General features: G+C 38.4%; 1 protein-coding gene across 16 annotated transcripts in view; it reads right to left on the reverse strand.

Annotated features, from left to right (window-relative positions):
- DTNB (dystrobrevin beta) overlaps window positions 1-21,872 on the reverse strand; it is a 215,950-nt gene that overhangs the window by 113,649 nt on the left and 80,429 nt on the right. For all 16 annotated transcript variants that reach the window (XR_005797200.1, XR_005797199.1, XR_005797198.1 and 13 more), the window contains exon 8: window positions 3,830-3,954. Coding sequence is in view for 13 of the 16 variants with exons in the window: in XM_040496241.1 (XP_040352175.1) it covers window positions 3,830-3,954 (125 nt within the window). In the remaining 3 variants the exon portion in view is untranslated. The remainder of the gene's footprint in view (window positions 1-3,829; window positions 3,955-21,872) is intronic.

A 21,872-nucleotide genomic window follows, 5' to 3' on the forward strand; every position in this document is an offset into this window, starting at 1 on the left:
TCATGAACTTGCGGTTCATGAGTTCAAGCTCTGTGTTGGGCTCTGTGCTGATGGCTCGGAGCCTGGAGCCTGCTTCAGATTCTGTGTCTCCCTCTCTCCCTCTGTTTTTCCCCCGCTCCCACTGCCTCTCTCTCTTTCTCTCAAAAATAAATAAAGATTAAAAAAATAAAAATAAAAGTACAAGGAGTGGGAGGGAAGAAATAAAACTATCATTATTTGCAGGTGATATAATTATTTTAGAAAATCCAAAAAAATCTGAGTGCAAATTACTAAAATTAATAGCAAATGAGGCAAGATGACTAGATAGTGGATTAAAATACAGAAACAATTTGCATTTCCACATACCAGTAACACACTGTTAAGAAACATAATTCAATAAAGATACCATTTGCATGACTGTGTATACATTTGACAAAACTCATTCAATTGTACACTTGAAGTGGGTGCCTTTATCATATGTAAATTATATCTCAAAAAAACCTGTAGAAAAAAGGACACCATTTGCAACAGCAACAAATATACAGAAGAATTTTTTTTTTTAATTTTTTTTTTCAACATTTATTTATTTTTGGGACAGAGAGAGAGACAGAGCATGAACGGGGGAGGGGCAGAGAGAGAGGGAGACACAGAATCGGAAACAGGCTCCAGGCTCCGAGCCATCAGCCCAGAGCCTGACGCGGGGCTCGAACTCACGGACCGCGAGATCGCGACCTGGCTGAAGTCGGACACTTAACCGACTGCGCCACCCAGGCGCCCCAACAGAAGAATTTTTAAAAGTACCAAAGAATCAGGGTGCCTGTGTGGCTCAGTCGGTTAAGTGTCCGACTTTGGCTCAGGTCATGATCTCAAAGTTTGTGAGTTCGAGCCCTGCATCGGGCTTTGTGCTGACAGCTCTGAGCCTGGAGCCTGCTTCAGATTCTGTCTCCCTCTCTCTCTGCCCCTCCCCTGCTCGTACTCTGTCTCTCTCTCAAAAACAATAAACATAAAAAAAATTTTTTTAAGTACCTAAGAATTAATCTATCATATATAATAACTTTCTGGGGAAAACTATGAAGTTTTAATGAAAGGCACAAACTAATATTTACTTTTTTAATATTTATTTTGAGAGAGAGAGAGAGAGAAAATGAGTGGGCAAGTGGGGAGGGGGCAGAGAGAGAGGGAGAAAGTCCAATGTGGTGCTTGATCTAACAACCATGAGCCCATGACCTGAGCTGAAATCAGGAGTTGGATGCTTAACCCACTGAGCCACCCAGATACCTCAGCACAAAATGATATTTAAATAAATGCAAAGATATAACACATTCATGACATGGAAGACTTAATACTATAAAGATGTCAATTCTTCTCTATTTGATTTTTAGATTCCATGAATCTCAGGTCAAAATCCCAACAAAATTTTATGAGGGACTCAATAAACTGTCAATAAAATTTATATGAAAGAGCAAAGGGCAAAAAAATACACAAGACATTCTAAAAAAAAATTACCTAATCCCTTATAGTAATTAAGATAGCATGATGTTGGTATAAGGATAGACAATTTGACCAAAGGAACAGGAGAGTCCAAAACCAGACCATGCACATTTGGACACTTCATTTATGACAACTGTGGCAATGTAGGTCAGTGGAGAAATGACTGATCACCCAATAAATGGCCCTGACACAAGTTATTATTCAAATGCAAAGAGAGAGAGAGAAAGAGAACTGGATATTCTATACCACACCATACACAAAAGTCCATTCTACATAAACTAAAAACATTAGTGAAAGGGACATCTTCAAAACTGAGAGAGAGAGAGAGAGAGAGAGAGAGAATGAGAAAACCACTACAATACTGGAGGAGCAAAAAAAAATTTTTTTAATCAAAAAATGTAACAAACACTAACCAAAAAGGGGAAAGGTTGAAAAGTTTAATCAAAAAGTGGATTACAAGCAATAGGTAAAATTCACTATGGAACACAGTGGGGAACAAAAGTATCTATTTTTTTCCCAGTAAGAAGAAGAAACCAAAAGACGAGCAAAAAAACAGTACAAGAAAGTCAATCCAGTTATAAAGTCAACAGGCCTGATTTTGAGCCATCAGTGGTGTGTACGGGGGACGACCCCCCTGCACCCCGACAGGAGGTACCTGCACAGACAGGGATGGGGGCGCCGGCACCACGAGGAAGAGTTCACAGAACCGAAGCGCACTGACTCTGCAATGAACATGAACTGTAAGTGCTGCTGTCGGGTTTTCAACTTTTAGATTTGACCCTTAATGAATCTCAGAAGACTTAGTTATGGTCACTGAAGAGAACAGAAATATCAGCATTGACAATACAAAAGACAGATGACAGAAGTCAGGAGGCAAAAAGAGAAGGGAGAAGTAGAGAGAAGGTACTAATTTCCTCAGTTCACACAGTGCAAGTCAAAAGAAGTTACAAGATATAGAGGTTTAGGATTAGTATTTAAAATTACAAAGGTAAAAGTAAAATAAAATAACAGGTAATCAACTTTAAAAATGGTAATATAATCATGAAAAACTGGGATGGGTTGATACGTAGAGTTATAAGTGAGACTGGTTCCTTACACAACAGAAGGAATTCAACAGTGTCCAAAATTGGGAAGTCAAAAAATGGGGCTCTGAATACATCAGAGATATCAAGGTATCTGCCAGCAAATCTAAAAGCCAGACAACACACAACGAAGTGTGGGAGAATGTGCTGCATTTCATTTTATGCTCTTTTATTCTAAAATTTTTAATCTATAGGTATGTATCATTTTAAAAGAAGTTTTTCAGATTATTGAATGAGAAAGAAAATAAAAGATCAAGAACCCTAACTGCTTTTTTAAGGAGGTTAAAGAAAACAGATGTCTATTCCAACAGAAAAACTTCTCGACACCCAAGAAAGACTCATGATCAAAAGCCTACTGACTTTATCCAGGAGGACACATAACATCACCATTTAATTCAAAGTGAAGAAACCAGTTTAGAGGCTGAATCTTAAAGTTTCATTGTTTCTCCTCTTCCTTACTCTTCCTCTTTCTCTACTTCTCTTTTTTGATCCTGTCTGGCTTTCTTTCATTTAGCATGAATATTCAAAGAAAGTAAAAATAAAACACCAGTTTTATTTACAGAATACAATCTTGTGTTTCCTAATTTTCTCTCAATACAAAAAATAAAAATAAAAAAACCAACAAATTAAGTTGATTTTCATTTCCATGTTGTCTGAACCAGTTTTAAACACCTCTGTGGGCATTACAGCCATAGAGAAGAAATGATCACTACCGCTGATTTAAGGAAGAACACGCTAACAACAAAAGGTAACCTTGCTAAAACCAGTTCAATAATTACTCTTCAATATATTAATTAATGTTTCTCTTTGTGATCATTATCACTTAGACTTCAGGGCTCAGGAGCTATATGCTTCCATGTAAATATTTATGGTGATTTAAATAAATGAAACCTTGAAGTCTTTTTTTTTTAATTTTTTTTTTATTTTAACGTTTATTTATTTTTGAGACAGAGAGAGACAGAGCATGAGCAGGGGAGGGGGAAAGAGAGAGGGAGATACAGAATCTGAAACAGGCTCCAGGCTCTGAGCTGCCAGCACAGAGCCCAACGCGGGGCTCAAACTCACGAGCTGTGAGATCATGACCTGAGCCGAAGTCGGATGCTCAACCGACTGAGCCACCCAGGTGCCCCAAAATCTTGAAGTCTTAAGCTCCCCAAAAGTAAAGTAAAAACCAGAAGGTTAAATGTTCATGTTAGGTAAGTTGGCTGTGATCCAAAAGAATTCAGCAAGGTCTCCATTTCAGTATAATCCATATCCACATCCAGGTGTATACTTACACTATATTTGCAAGGTCAAGTGGTTTCTCTGGTTGCTCAGGAAAAACAGGATGTGGGGGTTCTCTGGTGGGTACACACCCCAAAGATTTACTAATTGCATGGCTCAGCTTCTTTGCAGGGGATTTCTGTGTCAAAGTAGAAAATAAGGAAATAAGAAATTAAATCTTCAAAATAATGAAAAGGAATTTCCAAAGAACTTGGTGACAAGAACTAAAGAAAATATCTTAAATACAAGCTAAGGTTGCATTATAATCAACCTTACTGGGCCTTACAGAATGGGACCTACAGTTGTCCCAAGGTCATTTGTGGTCCTTCATTTCTATACTTACTCCCTCATTTCTACCATGCAGTCAGACTATAAAGTTAACGTTAACTTTCCTTTCGAACATCTCTCTGTGCCCTTTGCATGAACTCTCTCTTCTGATGCTTCTGGATCATTTTTGGTAAGATGTTACAGTTAATTTCCCAATCAGAGTCAGAAATTTTTGGTGGACTAAAATACTAAAAGGCTAAGATAATGCTGAGAGCTCGTGGCTTTTGAATGTTAGCAAATTAGCTGACGAAGTCACATCCCAAAACATGCCTATTAAGAGAATATTCCCAAAATAAACGTGAGGCAGAACATTTGGTGCTAAGGGTCTGGCTATGTATACAGACACAGATGAGTGCCCTCACATAGACAGGCAGTCAGCATCAGACCCGTGACTGTAAATTCAGATATGCGGAAGGTACAAGAATAAGTTGGCATACTAATACATTTCTCTGTAAGGTAGAACCACACACGCCAAATCCAAAGACTATCAAGTCTAAGATGTATCAGTAAATATACACACTAGTAAACAATATGCCACAATTAAATTATTCAGAACATTCACATTGGAAACCCATATATAAAGGAAGCTCTTCATATATTGATTTTATTGCCCACCCAATTCCCTTTAAATAACACATTTGTCTGAAATTTTCTTGGCAGGATGTTTACTGCAAAAAGGTGTAAATATTTCATTCTACTCCCTCTGCAACATATTACCATATGTAGCACTCTAATTGAAAAACAGAACTTGTTTGCAGCCATGTGCCTTATCGATATCACATCTCCACTTAACTTTTTATATGCTACTTGCACGTATTTAACACAAAATAAGCAAAACTCTTTGCCTTTAAGACTATGAAGGGAAAGTTAATTAACACCTTGTTTATAACACGGACTAAATAATACCAATTTCTTCAGAAACTTCATATATTGGCTCCAAATCACCTACCACTAACCCCTTCAACACATTAAATTCTGAGCAAAGCCTAAATGTAGTATTTCCTAAAAAGCGTATGAAGCTAAACAAAGCAAAAACCTGAAAAATCCCCCCTAAGTGCTCTCCATTTCCCCTTTGCCCAACAGGCTGAAATGTGACTTGATCCTCCCCTCTGACTTCTACACTGTCCCCAGACCTCACATCACTTCTCTGTTTAACATCTTTCAAAGACTCCTAATCACTTATAGAATAAGATCTAAGTACCCACCATCACAATCCACATAAAAGCTTTCCTACCTGGCTCCCGCCTCTCCTCACACTAGCATAAATGACAAGCTGCTCAGTTAGCCCCAAACACCGTGTTCTCTTAGGTCTCTGTACCTTGGCGTGTGCCTTTCTGAGATCACCTTTTGCCAGTCTATTTTTCTGTAAATTTTCTGCTCATCTCTCAAGACTGCTTGCAAGTCTTGCTCCGGGCAGACTTTTCTCACAGTTTCATAAGCCAGAGACCACCTTTCCAAGCTACCCACTTACTGTGCACAAATTTCCACTGTTATGCTAACGATGCTATCATGCACTTTTTAATTCATGTGCCTATTTCTGTGAAACTGGTGCTCCTGAAAGGTAGGATCTACATGTTAATCATGTGTATAGTTCCAGGATCTGTTCCATAATGGAATATGTTATTTGAACAACTGGCCTAGATGAATTTTCTAGACTGCTTTTTCCTGATCAAACCATATAAACTTATTTCTTGAGTTACAACACAAGTAGGAGAGAGAGGACATCAGAGAATACCTTAATTCACCTTTACAACTAAACACTACATCTGTGATCCATGTATTAATTTCATGATATTTTGCTGTCTGAGAACCCCCTGGGCCATTAATTCGTGTAGTCTATGAGATGGATTATCATATAGACTGCTTTAGCTGCATCCTGAGCAAAAACAACCATGAAATCACAGGTTTCACATGTATATTTTATAATGAACATTAAAATAACTACATAACTATTAAAATAAAAAATGGCTCCCTCTGTACCACCTAATAATCTCTAGTAGTGTGCTTGTAATTCATTTGAAAATACTGCTTTAAAGTCAAGGCTTAAGATCAGATCCAACTTTGAGTCTCAAAAATATAGATAGGGAGGTAAAATTAATACATCAAAGTCAATTCTAAGTGATTAGAACATATCATGAGTTTTGACATGTATGGAAAGGGAAAAAGACTGAGAATAAATATACATATTCAGGAATTACAATATTAACTAAGGGCTAGGACCGAACCAAAGAGGATATATTACTCTGAAAATGGTATTTGTTTATTATTTTAAGTAAGCTCCACACCCAACGTAGGGCTTGAACTCACGACCCTGAGATCAAGAGTTGCATGCTCTACTGACTGAGCCAGCCTGGCGCCCTTACTCCGAAAATTTTAAAGACATGCATTCAGTTAGGTTGTCTAAATATGTAAATAAATGACTTCCTTACAAAGATAAATTATGATATGGACCTGAAGTGAATTTTGCTATCTAGTTAGTTTAGGAGGCTAAGATTAATAAAGCCTGTAAGCATGAATCCAAAAATGGCTTTAAGCACCAAGATAGGGACATTACCTCTCAGGCTCCCGGACCTGTAGGACAATGCCCAGGACTTGGCAGTCAGTCACCAAATATTTACAGAGGTGAAGAAGGGAGTGAGGAAGGAAGAAAGGCAGGTGAGGCGCAGGGACTGGTGTCTTCCACACCTGGTGTAAAATACTCTGCAAGAGATGCCACTTTCTGTCTCTGTACCTTTCCCCTCACTTGGACTCTAAAACTGATAAATATATGGAGAAGCCTTAACCTAAAAAAGTAAATCTCTTCTAAACACTCTGAGGTGATGATTTTCAAACTTCGTCCGTTTTCGATATCTTAATCCACATTAGTCAATTTCAAAACATTTCCTACCATTTCTTCAAAATACTACAGGGTACGATTAAAGAAGTCTATATCAGAGTGTATAAAATGTGTATGTGCAGTTTAAAAAGTTATAAAATAAATACCCACCTACCCACTAGTGTGCCTGAGAAACCGAAATATGGTTGTCACTCTGAAGCCTTGCTGTGGGATCTTAGGCTAAGAGCCCCCTCCCACCTCACTTGCTCCTCTGCTGGTAACCTGTATTCTGGATTTTGTATTAATCATGTCCTTGATTTTACTACTTTGGTGATTATGCATAAATACATGATTTAATACTTTTAAAACCTATATAGACTTACATAGATATATTTTTCTACAACTTGCTGCTCTTGCTTAAAATGACATTACAAATCATCCCTATTGATACATGTCACATTCATTTTTTCACCAACTGACTGTATGTCATTGCTTAATTATATCATAATCCATTCCACTGCTAATAAACACTTGGGTTGTTTCCATTTTTTCCCTCTCACAGTGTTGCCATAAGCTTTCTTGTCTAAGTCTCCTGGTAGCCATGTGTAAGAGTTTATCAGAGTGCAATTACTAGATTGAGTTATACACATTCAATTTTACTAGGCACTCGCCACTTGTTTTTACATAGTGGTTACACTAATTTCCATTCCCATCAGCTGTGTGAGAGACTTCCTAAATCTCCACGTTCTGGCTAACCCTTGTTATTGTCAGACATTTTAACATTCGCCAATCTAATGGGTGATAAATGATTTTAATTTGCAACCCTGACTGCCAAAAAGATTGAGCATCTTTTCCAGTATTTACAAGCCAGTTGGTTTCTTCCTCTGTGAAATGCCTACTCCTGTCTTTGGTGTAGTGTTACATAGGGTTGCCTTTCTCTTATGGATTTGTAACAGTTGTTTATATTTTTTTGTGGAAGACCTATGGAAGTTAGATCTTGCAAATAACTCCTACTTCACTTGTTTTTGACTAACAGTCATATTTTTTTAGGAAGTTTTTGTTTGGTTTGGTTTTAATTTTAGAGAGAGAGTGTGAGAGCAGGTGAGGGAGGAGGGGAAAAGAGAGAGAGAGGAACAAAGAATCTTAACTAGGCTCTACGCTCAGCATGGAGCCTGACAAGAGGCTCGATCCTACAACCCTGGGATCAGGACCTAAGCTGAAATCAAGAGTTGGATGTGTAACCAACTGAGCCATCCAGGCTTCCCACCACATTAACCATTTTAAAGTGTACAGTTTACCAGTAAAGTACATTCACATGGTTGTGCAAACAATCTCCAAAATTTTTTCATTCTGCCAATCTGAAACTCTATACTCATTAAACAACCCCTCATTTCCCCCTGCCCTGAGCCCCTGGCAATCACCAGTCTTCTTTTTGGTCCTATGAACTCTCTACTATCTATCTATTACTATAGATAACCTCATATAAGTGGAATCCTACAGTATTTGCCTTTTTGTGACTGGCTTCAGATACTTAGAGTAATGTCTTCAAGGTTCATCCATGTTGGAGCATGTATCAGAATTTCTCCCATTGTCAAGGCTGAAAAATATTCCATCATATATACTGCATTTTGTATACCCATTCATCCATCAATGGACACATGAGTTGCTTCCAAGTTTCAGCTATTGTAAATAATGCTGTTACGAACATGGGTGTACAAGTATCTCGGGACTATGCTTTCTTTTGGTATATACCCACAAGTAGAATCATTGGTAATTCTATTTTTAATTTTTTAAGGAACCTTCATGCTGGTTTCCATAGTGGCTGCATCATTTTACATTCCACCAAAGGTGGGTCCCAATTTCCTTACACGCTCACCAACACTTCTTTTTAAATACTAACCATCCTAATATATGTGAGGAATATTTTATTGTGGTTTTGATTTGCAATTCCCTAATGATTAGTGATGTCATATATCTTTTCATATGCTTGTTAGCCATTTATTTATTTTTTTAAAGTTTATTTATTTTTGAGAGACAGAGACAGACAGAGCATGAGCAGGAGAGGGGCAGAGAGAGAATCTGAAGCAGGCTCCAGGCTCTGAGCTGCCAGCACAGAGCCTGACGCGGGGTTTGAACTCACAAACTGTGAGATCATGACCCGAGCCGAGAAGTCGGACGCTTAACCAGTGGAGCCACCCAGGTGCCCCAGCCACTTATTTTTAAGGAAATAAAAGTTTTATTGAATACATCACAAGGAAGCAGCAAGCTGGACAGCAAAGGAGAGGTTGTCTGCCACTTGCTACCCATTTTTATATCATCTTTGAGAAATGTCCATTCAAGTCCTTAGCCTATTTTTCAATTGAGAACTTGTTTTTTGTTGCTGAGTTACACGAGTTCTATAAATTCTGGATATGAACCCCTAATCAGATATACAATTTGCAAATATTTTCTCCCATTCCATCGTTTGCCTTTTCATTATGTTGTGTTTATGTCCTTTGATACAAAGAAGTTTTTAGTTCTACTGATTTATCTGGAGATTCTTTCAGGCTTCCTACACTGACAGTCATCATCAAATAATGGCAGTTTGGTTTCCTTTCAATTCAAACATTTTTTCCTTGTTTATTATGCGGCATGGGACTACTGATAAAATGCTGAACAGAAGCAGTGATGGCAAGCCTCTTTGTTTTGTTTTCAATCTTAAATAATTTCAACATTTCACCAGTAAAAATAATAGATACTATCAGTTTTTATAAATATCCTATATTAGGTTAAGGAAGTTCCTTCTATTTCTAGGTTGCTAAGGTTTTTTGTTTTGAAACTGTTTTCGGGTGTGTGTGTATACATGTGTGTGTGTGTGTGTGTGTGTGTGTGTGTGTGTGTGTGTATTTAAATTATCAATGGATATTGGGTATTATTAAATGTCCTCTATAAGTCTTTTGAGATGATTATATGGACTTAATCCATCAATCTATGAATTTGGTTGTTATAATAATTTATCTCTAATTGCTGGAATAAAACCAGGGTGATCAGGCTGTAGTATCTTTTGTACACACTGCTGGAATCAGTTTCATAGTATTTTGTTTAGGCTTTTATTTCTGTTCATGAAAACATCTTATAAGTTTCCTTTCTTGCTGTCCTCTGAGGTTTTGGTATCAAGGTTCTTCTGGCCTCAAGAATGAAACTGGAATGCTCATTATTTTTTCTGGAATCTGGGAAATGTTACATAATATTGGAATTCATCTTTTCTTTGAGTGCCTGTTGAAACTCATGTCAAGTCATTTGGGCCTGGTTGTTTACTTTGTAAAGATTTTATGCTACTAATTCAAATTCTTTAATGATTATACCACTATTTGGGGTTTTTATTCCATTTTGAACCAGTTTTGGTAAGAAGGATTGTGTTAGGAATTTGTTCATTTCAACTAAGTTTTCAGTAACCAACGTACCAGTTTTCTTGTCATCTTTCCGTTACTGATTCTTAAGTCAAATGTACTATAGTCACAGAATATAGTCTGTGATACTAATTCTTTCGAGGCTTCCTTAATGTGGTCAATTTTTTTGTGTGTTTGAAAAAAATGTGTAATTAATGGATACACTCAAACTTCCTATGGTCTGTGTTTTCTCTAATGATTCTAACAGTTGTTGAAGGAAGTGTGTTAAAATTACCCATTTTAACAACGTATTTTTCAACTTCTTATTGTGCCTCTATTATTTATGTATTTTACAGCTGCATTAGTAAAGGTGTATTTGTGGAGAACTTTTTAATTTTGACACTTATTTATTTTTGAGAGACAGAGCAAGGCAGAGCACGAGCGGGGGAGGGCCAAAGAGGAGTGGAGGGGACACAGAATCCGAGGCAGGCTCCAGGCTCTGAGCTGTCAGCACAGAGCCTGATGTGGGCTCAAACCCACAGATGGTGAGATCATGACCTGAGCCGAAGTTGGACACTTAACCAACTGAGCCACCCACGTGCCCCATGTGGAGAATTGTTAACTGCATCCTTTACCTTTGGCAAACTAGCTCTGGTTAAAAAAACAAAAAACAAAAAACAACTTTATTGTGATCAAGCATAGTGTAAAATGTACCATTTTAGCCTCTCTGGTAAAAATTTTTGCCCTGAAATCTATTTTCTGAAATTAATATAGTTTCACTAAATTTCTCTTGATTGGTACTTTGCATGGTATGTCTTTTTTCATCCTTAACATTCAACCTTTCTGTTTGTTTGTTTGTTTGTTTACTGTTTCTTATAAGCAGCATGAAGTCAAATAGAAAAATAATAATAACCATTTGATTATTATCAAATGGCGCCTGGGTGGCTCAGTCAGTTAAGCATCTGACTCTTGATCTTGGCTCTTGGTTCTTGGCTCTTGGCTCTTGGTCGTGATCTCACAGTTTTTGAGTTCGAGCCCCACATCAGGTTCTGCACTGATGGCCTGGAGCCTGCTTGGGATTCTGTCTCTCCTTCTCTCTGCCCTTCCCCTACTTGTGCATGCACATGCTCTCTCTCTCTCTCCTCTCAAAATAAACTTAAAAAAAAATTTTTTTTTTTAAGTATCTATTTGACAAGGGGCGCCTGGGTGGCTTAGTCGGTTAAGCGTCCGACTTTGGCTCAGGTCATGATCTCACAGTTTGTGAGTTCGAGCCCCTCGTCGGGCTCTGTGCTGACAGCTCAGAGCCTGGAGCCTGCTTTGGATTCTGTGTCTCCTTCTCTCTGCCCCTCCCCCACTTGTGCTCTGTCTCTGTCTCTCAAAAATAAATAAATGTAAAAAAAAAAAATTTAAATATCTATTTGACAACTGCTGCTTTTTATCTGGAAAATTTAATTTGCTGATTACTAATATACTTTTACTTATTTCTATACCTTATTATATCACTTGGTTTATTCTTTATGTCATTATTTTCCCTACATCTTTATCTTTTCTTTTTAGGTTTTTTCTTTTTCTCATTTTGTTTTCCTTTTCTGGCAATTATACTCTTTGAGTCCACTTTTTTAGTGGTTGCTTTTTGTTATTTGGTTTTTTTCCTGAACTAGAAGCAATGGTTATTAAGAATGTAATGTCGGGGTGTCTGAGTGGCTCAGTCAGTTAAGCATCCAACTTTGGCTCAGGCCATGACCTCGCAGTTCATGAGTTTGAGCCCTGTGTCGGGCTCTGGACTAACAGCTTGGAGCCTGGAATGTGCTTCAGATTCTGTGTCTTCCTCTCTCTCTGCCCCTCCCCAGCTTGCACTATGTCTCTCTCAAAAATAAAATAATTTAAAAAAATTAAAAAAAAAGAATGTAGGGTCAAGTTCCTGAGGGTGCTTTGCACACAAAGTAAGGCTCATTTAACCCTCCCAACAGTCTTATGAATTAGGTGTTAACAGTCTCAATTTTATAGGTGTAGAAACTAAAGCTCATATAAACTAGGCATGTCTGATTCTTTTCACAGTATAACACAGCCTCTCAACAGGTAAAATCACTCAGAGAAAAGAACACATAGAGATTAGAAGGGACGGCCCCAGACAGTGAGACATTCTTCTTGCAAGGAGTCAGCAACAGATTGGGGACACCAAGCACCAGCATGGAGGTCGTGAAGGAGAAGCCTGGCTGAGGGATGGGGACACAGAGTTTCCAACTGAGAAGCAGACTCCAAGTTAGGGAGGGAGAAGTGCCTTGCGCTGTTACTGCTGCCCTGTATGCTCCTGCACCAGGGCTAAAATTTGCTTTCCTCAGATAACTGTGGACCAGGCACTAAGACACCCCCCCAATTTTTGTTGCTGCTGTTGAGCTCAGATGATGGTATTTTCAATCAGCCTCAAGCTAATTGCTTGCACAGCACAGGCTTCAGCTCAGCTCAGGGCGTATGCTGACAGGCCCTGACACTTGGGAGCACAACAGCCTAATGGAAAAATCTCAGGATTGGTGCCTCGGAGGCCATTTCTGTCATGTTCGCTTCAAATTACTCTCTCTGAGTCCATCATCCTGAGCTCCAAGCCACCACGGAGGGGATCCAAGCAGAAACATAAGCCTATTAAATCCTCAGACAAGCCAGGAACCTCCACTAACTATTTTAACATGAACACTTACCACAATCTTAATTAGCATCTGTACTCTCACTCTGTTAACTTAAAATCCTTTCCCTCTACTCATGCCTCAGCCACATTCGTGTCATCGTTGATTAGTTCTCTAGCTGCATCTTATGTCAAGCCCACCAAAATTAGTTGACTATTATTATTTTACACATGATGCTTATTTACATTTACCCACATTTACCAATTCTTCTTGTATCCCATTTCTTCCTTATTGCTTCAATCTATTTTTTCCCAAAAGTATATAGTTTATTGTTCCTTCAGCAATGGTCTATGGGGGCAAAGCCACTAAGAATCTTTGCAAAAATAGATCTTTTTTCTTCTTTGCTCTTGAATAGATTAGTTAAGTACAGAATTCTAAGTTGATCTTCTTGCTCTATCCTTTAATTGCCTTTCACATTTTCCATTTCCCTGTATCTGTGTTCAATATTCTGTATCCTGGTTAATTTCTTCAGATCTGTTTCCCATTTCTTAATTTTTGCTGTAGCTGTCTCTAATCTGCCATTTAACCTCTAATGAACCTTAATATTTTTATTTCTAGAAGCTCAACTTAGTTCTTTTTCATATTGGCTTGTTCCGTTCTAAAATGTCACTCTTCCTAAATGTACTTCTTTATCTTTTTAAATGTAGAATTTTCTAAAGTTGTTGGCACACTAAAACTCCTATTTTTCTCTTGCTGATAATTTCATAACTCAGTTTGCAATTTTTAATAATGAGTTCACCTTTAGCAGAGACTGCTTTTTGTATGGGAGTCCCATTTGTACCTTCTCCAGCCACTGGAGTATTTTTAGTCCCTCTTTTTCAAGGAGGCTGCTCTTCTAAAGTCCCAGCCTTTACAAAAATATCAGTTCTATTCATCTTGAATGGATCCAAGTTAGATTTCCCATGCCATGGGGGCATGAAACCCCAACCACTGGCCTAAATCCAGTATCCAGTCTGAAACCCCTTGGGACACCACAATTTGGGGCTTAATTTTTGATAGCCAGATATTTGTCTTTTATTCAAGTTCAATTCTGCATTTTAGTTTTGTTGTCATTACATTTAATCCAACATGCTTATCTGTCACTGGGGATGGGAGACTACAGTTAGCTCAGTCTACCATGTTGCTGAAGCCAGCAGTTTTAAGTTGGAGCAACAGACAGAACTTCAGAAGTTGAATTATTCTTGTGCTTCCAAGATAAATGCTACTCATCACGCATCAAATTACTTTTTTTTTTTAGAGACAGAGAGAACACACAAGTGGGGAAGAGGGGCAGAGGGACAGAGGGAGAAGAGAATCCTAAGCAGGCTCCATGTTCAGTGCAGAGCCCAATGGGGGTCTTGATCCCACAACCCTGGGATCATGACCTGAGCCAAAAACAAGAGTTGGAAGCTCAACCAACTGAGCCTTTCAGGTGCCACTACTAATTTTTTAATGTAGGATTTGGGCATCTATATTCTTTTTAAAACATATTTATTTATTTTTGAGACAGAGAGCATGAGCAGGGGAGGGGCCAGGGGCAGGGAGGACAGAGGATCCGAAGCAGGCTCTGTGCTGACAGCAGTGAGCCACACACGGGGTTTGACCTCATGAACTGTGAGATCATGACCTTAACTGAATTCAGAAGCTCAACCGACTGAGCCACCCAGATGCCCCTTGGGCATCTATATTCTTAAGTAAGGATGGCTTATTGTTTTCTTTTCTGGTGTTTTCTGGTGCCTATTTGTAGATGGAAGTTATGCTGGCCTAGTAAAATTGGTTAGATGGGTTCCAGTATTTTCTTGTGCTCCACCATAGCAGGTATAAAATGAAAATTATCGGGGCACCTGGGTGGCGCAGTCGGTTAAGCGTCCGACTTCAGCCAGGTCACGATCTCGCGGTCCGTGAGTTCGAGCCCCGCGTCGGGCTCTGAGCTGATGGCTCAGAGCCTGGAGCCTGTTTCTGATTCTGTGTCTCCCTCTCTCTCTGCCCCTCCCCCGTTCATGCTCTGTCTCTCTCTGTCCCAAAAATAAATAAACGTTGGAAAAAAAAATAAAAAAATAAAATAAAATAAAATGAAAATTATCGATTTCTTGAAGATTTGAGAGAACAACACCTGTAAAACAGTCTGAGCTTGAGGCTTTCTTTAGTGTGTAGATCTGTGATTCTCATTCCAATATTTATAACTGGTTTGTAACCTATTCAGATTTTCTACCTTTTATACTAAATTTGTTAGTATCTGTTTTCCTAGAAAATTGTCCGTTTCATTTAGGTCTTCTGATTCATCAGCATAAAGTTCTTTTAGTCATATTTTTTAGGTTTATTAGTTGTACTTTTTCAGTTTCAGAGTTGAAATCTCATTTTGTTTATTTTCTATAATTTTTTGCTAAATTATATACTTAAGGGTATAATAATTCTTCCTTTGTGTATTATTTAAGGACGTAGGCTTAGACATGTGCTTTCCAGTCATTTAATTTTGATAATTTTGATTATCCATTATCTTTACCCCACAAGTTTAGAACTCCAGATGTGTATACAGGTTATTTCTTCTTTCTGTTGTTGATTTCTACTTTTACTGCACTGAGGTCGGGGAATGCTCCACTCTGACGCAAGGCCAGAAGGAGAGGAGGGGCTGGGGCATGGGGACACTGGAAGGAAAAAGCTTCACAAGCAGAGTCAGTGGGAGGAATGGCAAGAAGTACGGTGTGCTGGGAGCGGAGCAAAGAGGAGAGAGGAGGCAGCAGAGCTTGGGTGGTGTAGGGCCTTCACCCCAAATGAGGTGGGAAGCCAGAGGAGTGTGTGGAACGGGCAAGGATGTGAGGTGTCTCATAGGATCGTTGTGACTGCTATATTTAGAACAGACTGAAGGTCACAAGTGCAGAATGAGGGACACCATGGAGAAAGGCTCCACAATAATTTCAAAATGTATATATTTATACACATACATAAATAGACATGCAGTTATTAAAAGCAAGACAAATAGGCTCACAACTGAGAGCAACTCTTGTAAATTATACCTTTTGGTAGAATTTTGAACTCCCATTTTGTCCCTTCCAATGTTGTTTGCCTTGTTTTGTCTCATATTAATATTTTATACTGCCTTTTTTGTCCCTTTGTCAACTTTTGAATCCTTGCCTAAAACACTATACTGTGTGCTTTTTGTTGTTGTTGTTGTTGTTAAATCTGAGTTTTTACCTCTTAAGTAGGTGAGTTTAATTCATTTTCATTTATTGTAATTATTGATATGTATGTTTAAATTTATTCATAGCAACTTATTTTGTGCTTTGTATTTACCATGGTCTTCTTTTTTTCTACTTTCACGTCTCCTTTTGGATTGTTCCAGTTTGTGTGTGTTAGTTTTTCTTCTAATAGTTTTAAGGGTCTAGATTTTTTTTTTTTTTTTGCTTTGAATAACTGATTTATTCTTTTTTTCTTTTGATTTCTTTTTTTAAAATTTTTATTTAATTTATTTTTTTAATTTACCTCCAAGTTAGTTAGCATATGGTACAACAATGATTTCAGGAGTAGATTCCTTAATGCCCCTTACCCATTCAGCCCATCCCCCCTCCCACAACCCCTCCAGTAACCCTCCATTTGTTCTCCATATTTAAGAGTCTCTTACGTTTTGTTCCCTTCTAAGGGTCTAGATTTTATATCGAATTCTAGTAGCTGCCCTTACATTTTTAATGCACATATTTTCTTATAGAGTTGATTACATTTTATCATCCTCCTCCTGCAATCCTATGCATGCTTTTATTTCCTTTTCACTCCACCTAAGCACAAATTCCATGTTGCTATCTTTGCTGATTAAAGTTACAACTTGCTAAAAGTCATTTCTCTTTTACAACCAATGTTTACTCAGATTTAACATTGTTTTCCTGCTTTCTCTGCTTCTTCTTTTCTCTTTTATCCTATTGCTACCTTCTTGGTTCATTTTTTGTTTTTTTTCTTACTGCAGTGTATCTATCTTTAAATTAGTTCTTTCAGCGAAGGGCTGTCAAAGTCCTTCAAGTCTAAAAATGTTATTATGAGTGCCCTCACTGTTGAAAGATAGTGTGGGCAGAAACAGAATTTAGGTTCTGATTTATTTTCTCTCAGCATCTTTAAGACACTGTGCCACTGTTTTCTTAAAACCAGAGATTAAATCTAATATTATCTGGATTCTCATTCTTTTGTAGACCATCAGTCTTTTCTCTCTGGTATCTCTTTGGAATTTCTCTTCTTCATTATCACCGGGATGTATATAGGTGTTGTTTTGTGTTGCTCCTTTTAAAATATATTCTTCTTGACATGTAGTAGGCTCTTTACACTTAAGGGCTTGCACTTTTTCAGTTCTTGCAACTCCTATTAGATAAATATTGTAACTTCTACATGGTCCTAAATGCCTCAACCTTTGTTTCAAACTCTTATCTCTTGATGCTGAGTTTTGAGAGAATTTCTCACCCTATTTTAGTCCACTAATTTGTTCACAGTTATATCCAGTTTGCTATAACCTATCCAATGAGCTTGTTCAACAACCATATTTTTCATTTTAATTACTGTTGACCATTTCATAACCTCTGTTTCTTGGAAGCATGGAAGCATGGAAGCATGCTTGGAAGCATGGAAGTCTATCCTTCGTCCTCTAGGAAAATTAAATTGACCTATTTTTAAAGTTTCTTTCTCATTGTTCTGCTTCCTAACGTGTTGTTCTCCTATTTTTATTTCACAGTGCTAGGCTTCTTCTGGTGTTTCATGGTTCTTGGCCAGGCAAACATCTCCCACAGGGACTGTTCAGCTACCATCTTAGCCAGCAGTGGCCTTCCGGCCAGAGGATCTCATGCGAAATCTGTTCTGACAAAGTAGGCAGATCAGCTTCGGGGTCCCGGCAGTAGTGATGACCTCAAACAGGCAGTGGGAGCAGCTCATTTCTGCAACTTCTCATTTAATGTATACCTTCTCTGCTTAAAGATGTCTTATGGCTTTAGGTCTGGAACATTCTTTTTCTTTTTCTTTTTTTTTTTAAGTTTTTACTTATTTATTTGAAAGAGAGAGAGAGCATGCACGTGCAAGCTGGGAAAGGGCAGAGAGAGCAGGAGAGGGAGAATTCCAAGCGGGCTCCCCGCTGTCAGTGTAGAGCCTGACGCGGGGCTCAACTCACAAACCGTGAGATCAGGACCTGAGCTGAAATCAAGAGCCGGACACTTAAATGCTTTACTGACTAAGCTACCCAGGCACCCTTCCTTTTCTTTTCAATCTTTAAAGGGAATTTATTCATCTAACTTAAAGTTTTATCATTTCTATGGGTTTGGTGCAGAAGAAGGAAGAAGTAGTGTTTGGTTAACCATCTCAAAACTAGATCTATTACTTCTTTAAATATAGTCTGTCTGCATTCTCCTCAGCCTCTTTCTGGGATTCTTATTAAATGGCAATCTTCCATTTATCCTCCACGTCTTAACTGTTTTTTTCTATTACTTTATCCTTTTGCAATGTGCTTAGGAACATTTCTCTGCTCTAGTTTCCAGCTCACAAATTTGCTCTTTAGCTGGAAACACTGTCAATTAGCCCATGTAATGAATCTTATTTTGACAATCAAAATTGTAATTTCCCGGATCAATACTTGTGTTTGGTAGATAAAATAACGGATCACCTCTCTCCAAAGGTTTCAAGTATACATATTATAAAATCTGTTCTATTTATTCTATTAATTCTATGTCTGAGATAAATTCTTCTGTTATCTCCTCTGCAAGGTTGTGTTCCTCTGGTTTTTGGTGACTTCTAGCAAAGTGCTCATCTTTGTTGTCAAGGCTCTCTTCAGACAGTCTATCTGTGTGCACTACCTACTCAGAAGGAAGACGTGTCTTCAGTGAGAGTGGCAAGGGCACAGGAGGTACCACCTCATGGAAAGACTTTGTATCTAGTCTTCAGAGCATGGGAGCTTCTTATTCTGGAATTCATCAAGCACCCGGAACTCAGCCCTGTCTCTCCAACCCCAGTTCCTATATACACTACATCTGCCTGAGACACCTCCATCACCATGCAATGGTACTGGGATCACTCTGTCATTGTGCTGAGCCCTTCACAGCTCCCTATAACAACTGCTTCCAAGTCGAAATAGACACTATTCTTCTAGATGCTATTCCTATCTTGAGCAGCAATACTTTCCTGACCTTGTTTTGGAACAAGGTTTTCTTTTGCAAATAGATCCCATGTGCTTTTCATGGGGATTCTTCACAGTCTAGGGCCTGCCACGGGTTTTCTTTTTTCTTTTTTTTTTTTTTTTACCCCCTCTAGTATACTTGCAGATTATTTTTAAAATTCCAATGTATCATTTCTAAGTAGCTGGGACAAGAAGGAACGGCTACAGCAGGACCTCAGTCCACTGCCTTGAAACAGAATGCCCACTTCTTTTTTTAAGTTAAAATTAATAAAAATTTATTTTGAAAATTTTATAATATCTCTTGTGATATATTATTACTTTTGGTCTTCAGAATAACTACTTCAGAAAGTAAAAAACTCGAATTGCTAAGCTCCAGTTTAACTTAGTTTGTAAAGCTATAATTTTAATTGATTAAGGTATGAGAGAAATGTAATCCATGTAATTTTTGTTACTCTTCCAAGATGTAAGAGTATTAGCTCTCTGACAGTTATGAAAGTGTGGTTAGGTAAAATAAAATGTAATTAGTTGGCATATGGCTTCTGAAACATGCTTGTAAGTTACAACAACCTCTTAACCCACAAAAAAGGAACCACTGCTATTCCAGCTGGTCCACCAAGAGATGGGGTAGGAAGCAGTACCTACCAAAGAACAGCAGTACCTTGGACTGAGCAGCGAACAGCTTCAGCCCCTCTTTCAGGAGAAAAAGAAGACAGACCTGTGGGAAGTCAGTATCAACAGACTAACCCCCTAGGGATGCCATGATCGCCAACACAGTATTTATGGTTCTACACACACTGGGTGACAGTGGCACTTGAAGCACAAACGAGTGCTACATTAAACACAAGTAAATTAAAACTGAAAAAGTTGTGAATGCGTATAGACAAAAACACAGTTCAACACCACGCCTTGCTCCCAACTGAGTTGCCGTATCAAGCTGACCTGAGTGGAAAGCGTTGTATTTGTGTGGGAGGTGGCCCCCTTCACAGCCTACACAGCAGTGAAAAATCTGATGCTGAGTGTGGACTGTCCTATAAAACATCAGTTTGATACCATGGATAGAATCTTCCTTCTCTGTAGCTCTAACTGGCAGTTCATATTCCCTTCCTCTTCAAACAATTTGCTAAGAGTTTTGTTGCTCTATAAGAGAATTAAAATGAATATATTCCTTATAAATGAAGATGTGGATAAACAGTAAGGCTCATACACTGCTGGTGGGAGTACACAGAGGTAAAGCCACCTCAGAAAGCAATTTTGCAATATCTAGTAAAACTGAGGGTACACAGTGCCCCAAATCAGGGATCCCACCCCTAAAAACACACCCGAGAGAAGTTCCACACCACACAGGATGACCTGAACCAGAAAATCCATTAAAGCTTTTTTTAGAAAAGTAGAAAATTAGAAACAAGTTGAATGGTCAGTCAATAGGAGGGTAAAATGTGGTATATTAACAGAATTAAATCCTATATGGCAATGACAATAACTACAACATAGAGATCATTTAAAAAACAATGTGGGTAAAAAGGAAGCTGCAGAAAAATATATGCACTGTGATATTATTTTGATAAGTTTAAAAATATTAGAAAGAGTCGATACTACCCAAAGCAATCTACATATTCAATGCAATCCCTATCAAAGTAACACCAGCATTCTTCACAGAGCTAGAACAAATAATCCTAAAATTTGTATGGAACCAGAGAAGACCCTGGATAACCAAAGCAATCTTGAAAAAGAAAACCAAAGCAGGAGGCATCACAATCCCAGACTTCAAGCTATACTACAAAGCTGTAATCATACTACAGTATGGTACTGGCACAAGAACAGACACTCGAGATCAATGAAACAGAATAGAGAACCCAGAAATGGACCCACAAACGTATGGCCAAGACAAAGAAGGAAAGAATATCCAATGGAATAAAGACAGTCTCTTCAGCAAGTGGTGCTGGGAAAACTGGACAGCAACATGCAGAAGAATGAACCTGGACCACTTTCTTACACCATATGCAAACATAAACTCAAAATGGATGAAAGACCTCAATGTAAGACAGGAAGCCATCAAAATCCTCAAGGAGAAAGCAGGCAAAAACCTCTTTGACCTTGGCCACAGCAACTTCTTACTCAACATGTCTCCGGAGGCAAGGGAAACAAAAACAAAAATGAACTACTGGGACCTCACCAAAATAAAAAGCTTCTGTACAGAGAAGGAAACAATCAGCAAAACTAAAAGGCAACCGACAGAATGGGAGAAGATATTTGCAAATGACATACCAGATAAAGGGTTAGTATCCAAAATCTACAAAGAACTTATCAAACTCAACACCCAAAAAAATAAATAATCCAGTGAAGAAATGGGCAAAAAACATGAATAGACACTTCTCCAAAGAAGACATCCAGATGGCCAACCGACACATGAAAAAATGCTCAATATCACTCATCATCAAGGAAATACAAATCAAAACCACAATGAGATACCACCTTACACCTGTCAGAATGGCTAATATTAACAACTCAGGCAACAACAGATGTTGGCGAGGATGAGGAGAAAGAGGATCTCTTTTGCACTGTTGGTGGGAATGCAAGCTGGTGCAGCTACTCTGGAAAATAATATGGAGGTTCCTCAAAAAACTAAAACTAGAACTACCCTACGATGCAGCAATTGCACTACTACGCATTTATCCACGGGATACAGGTGTGCTGTTTCGAAGGGACACATGCACCCCCATGTTTATGGCAGCACTATCAACAATAGCCAAA

Source organism: Herpailurus yagouaroundi, unplaced genomic scaffold, assembly GCF_014898765.1.
Source record: "Herpailurus yagouaroundi ecotype Mexico unplaced genomic scaffold, PumYag 188, whole genome shotgun sequence".
NCBI lineage: Eukaryota > Metazoa > Chordata > Mammalia > Carnivora > Felidae > Herpailurus > Herpailurus yagouaroundi.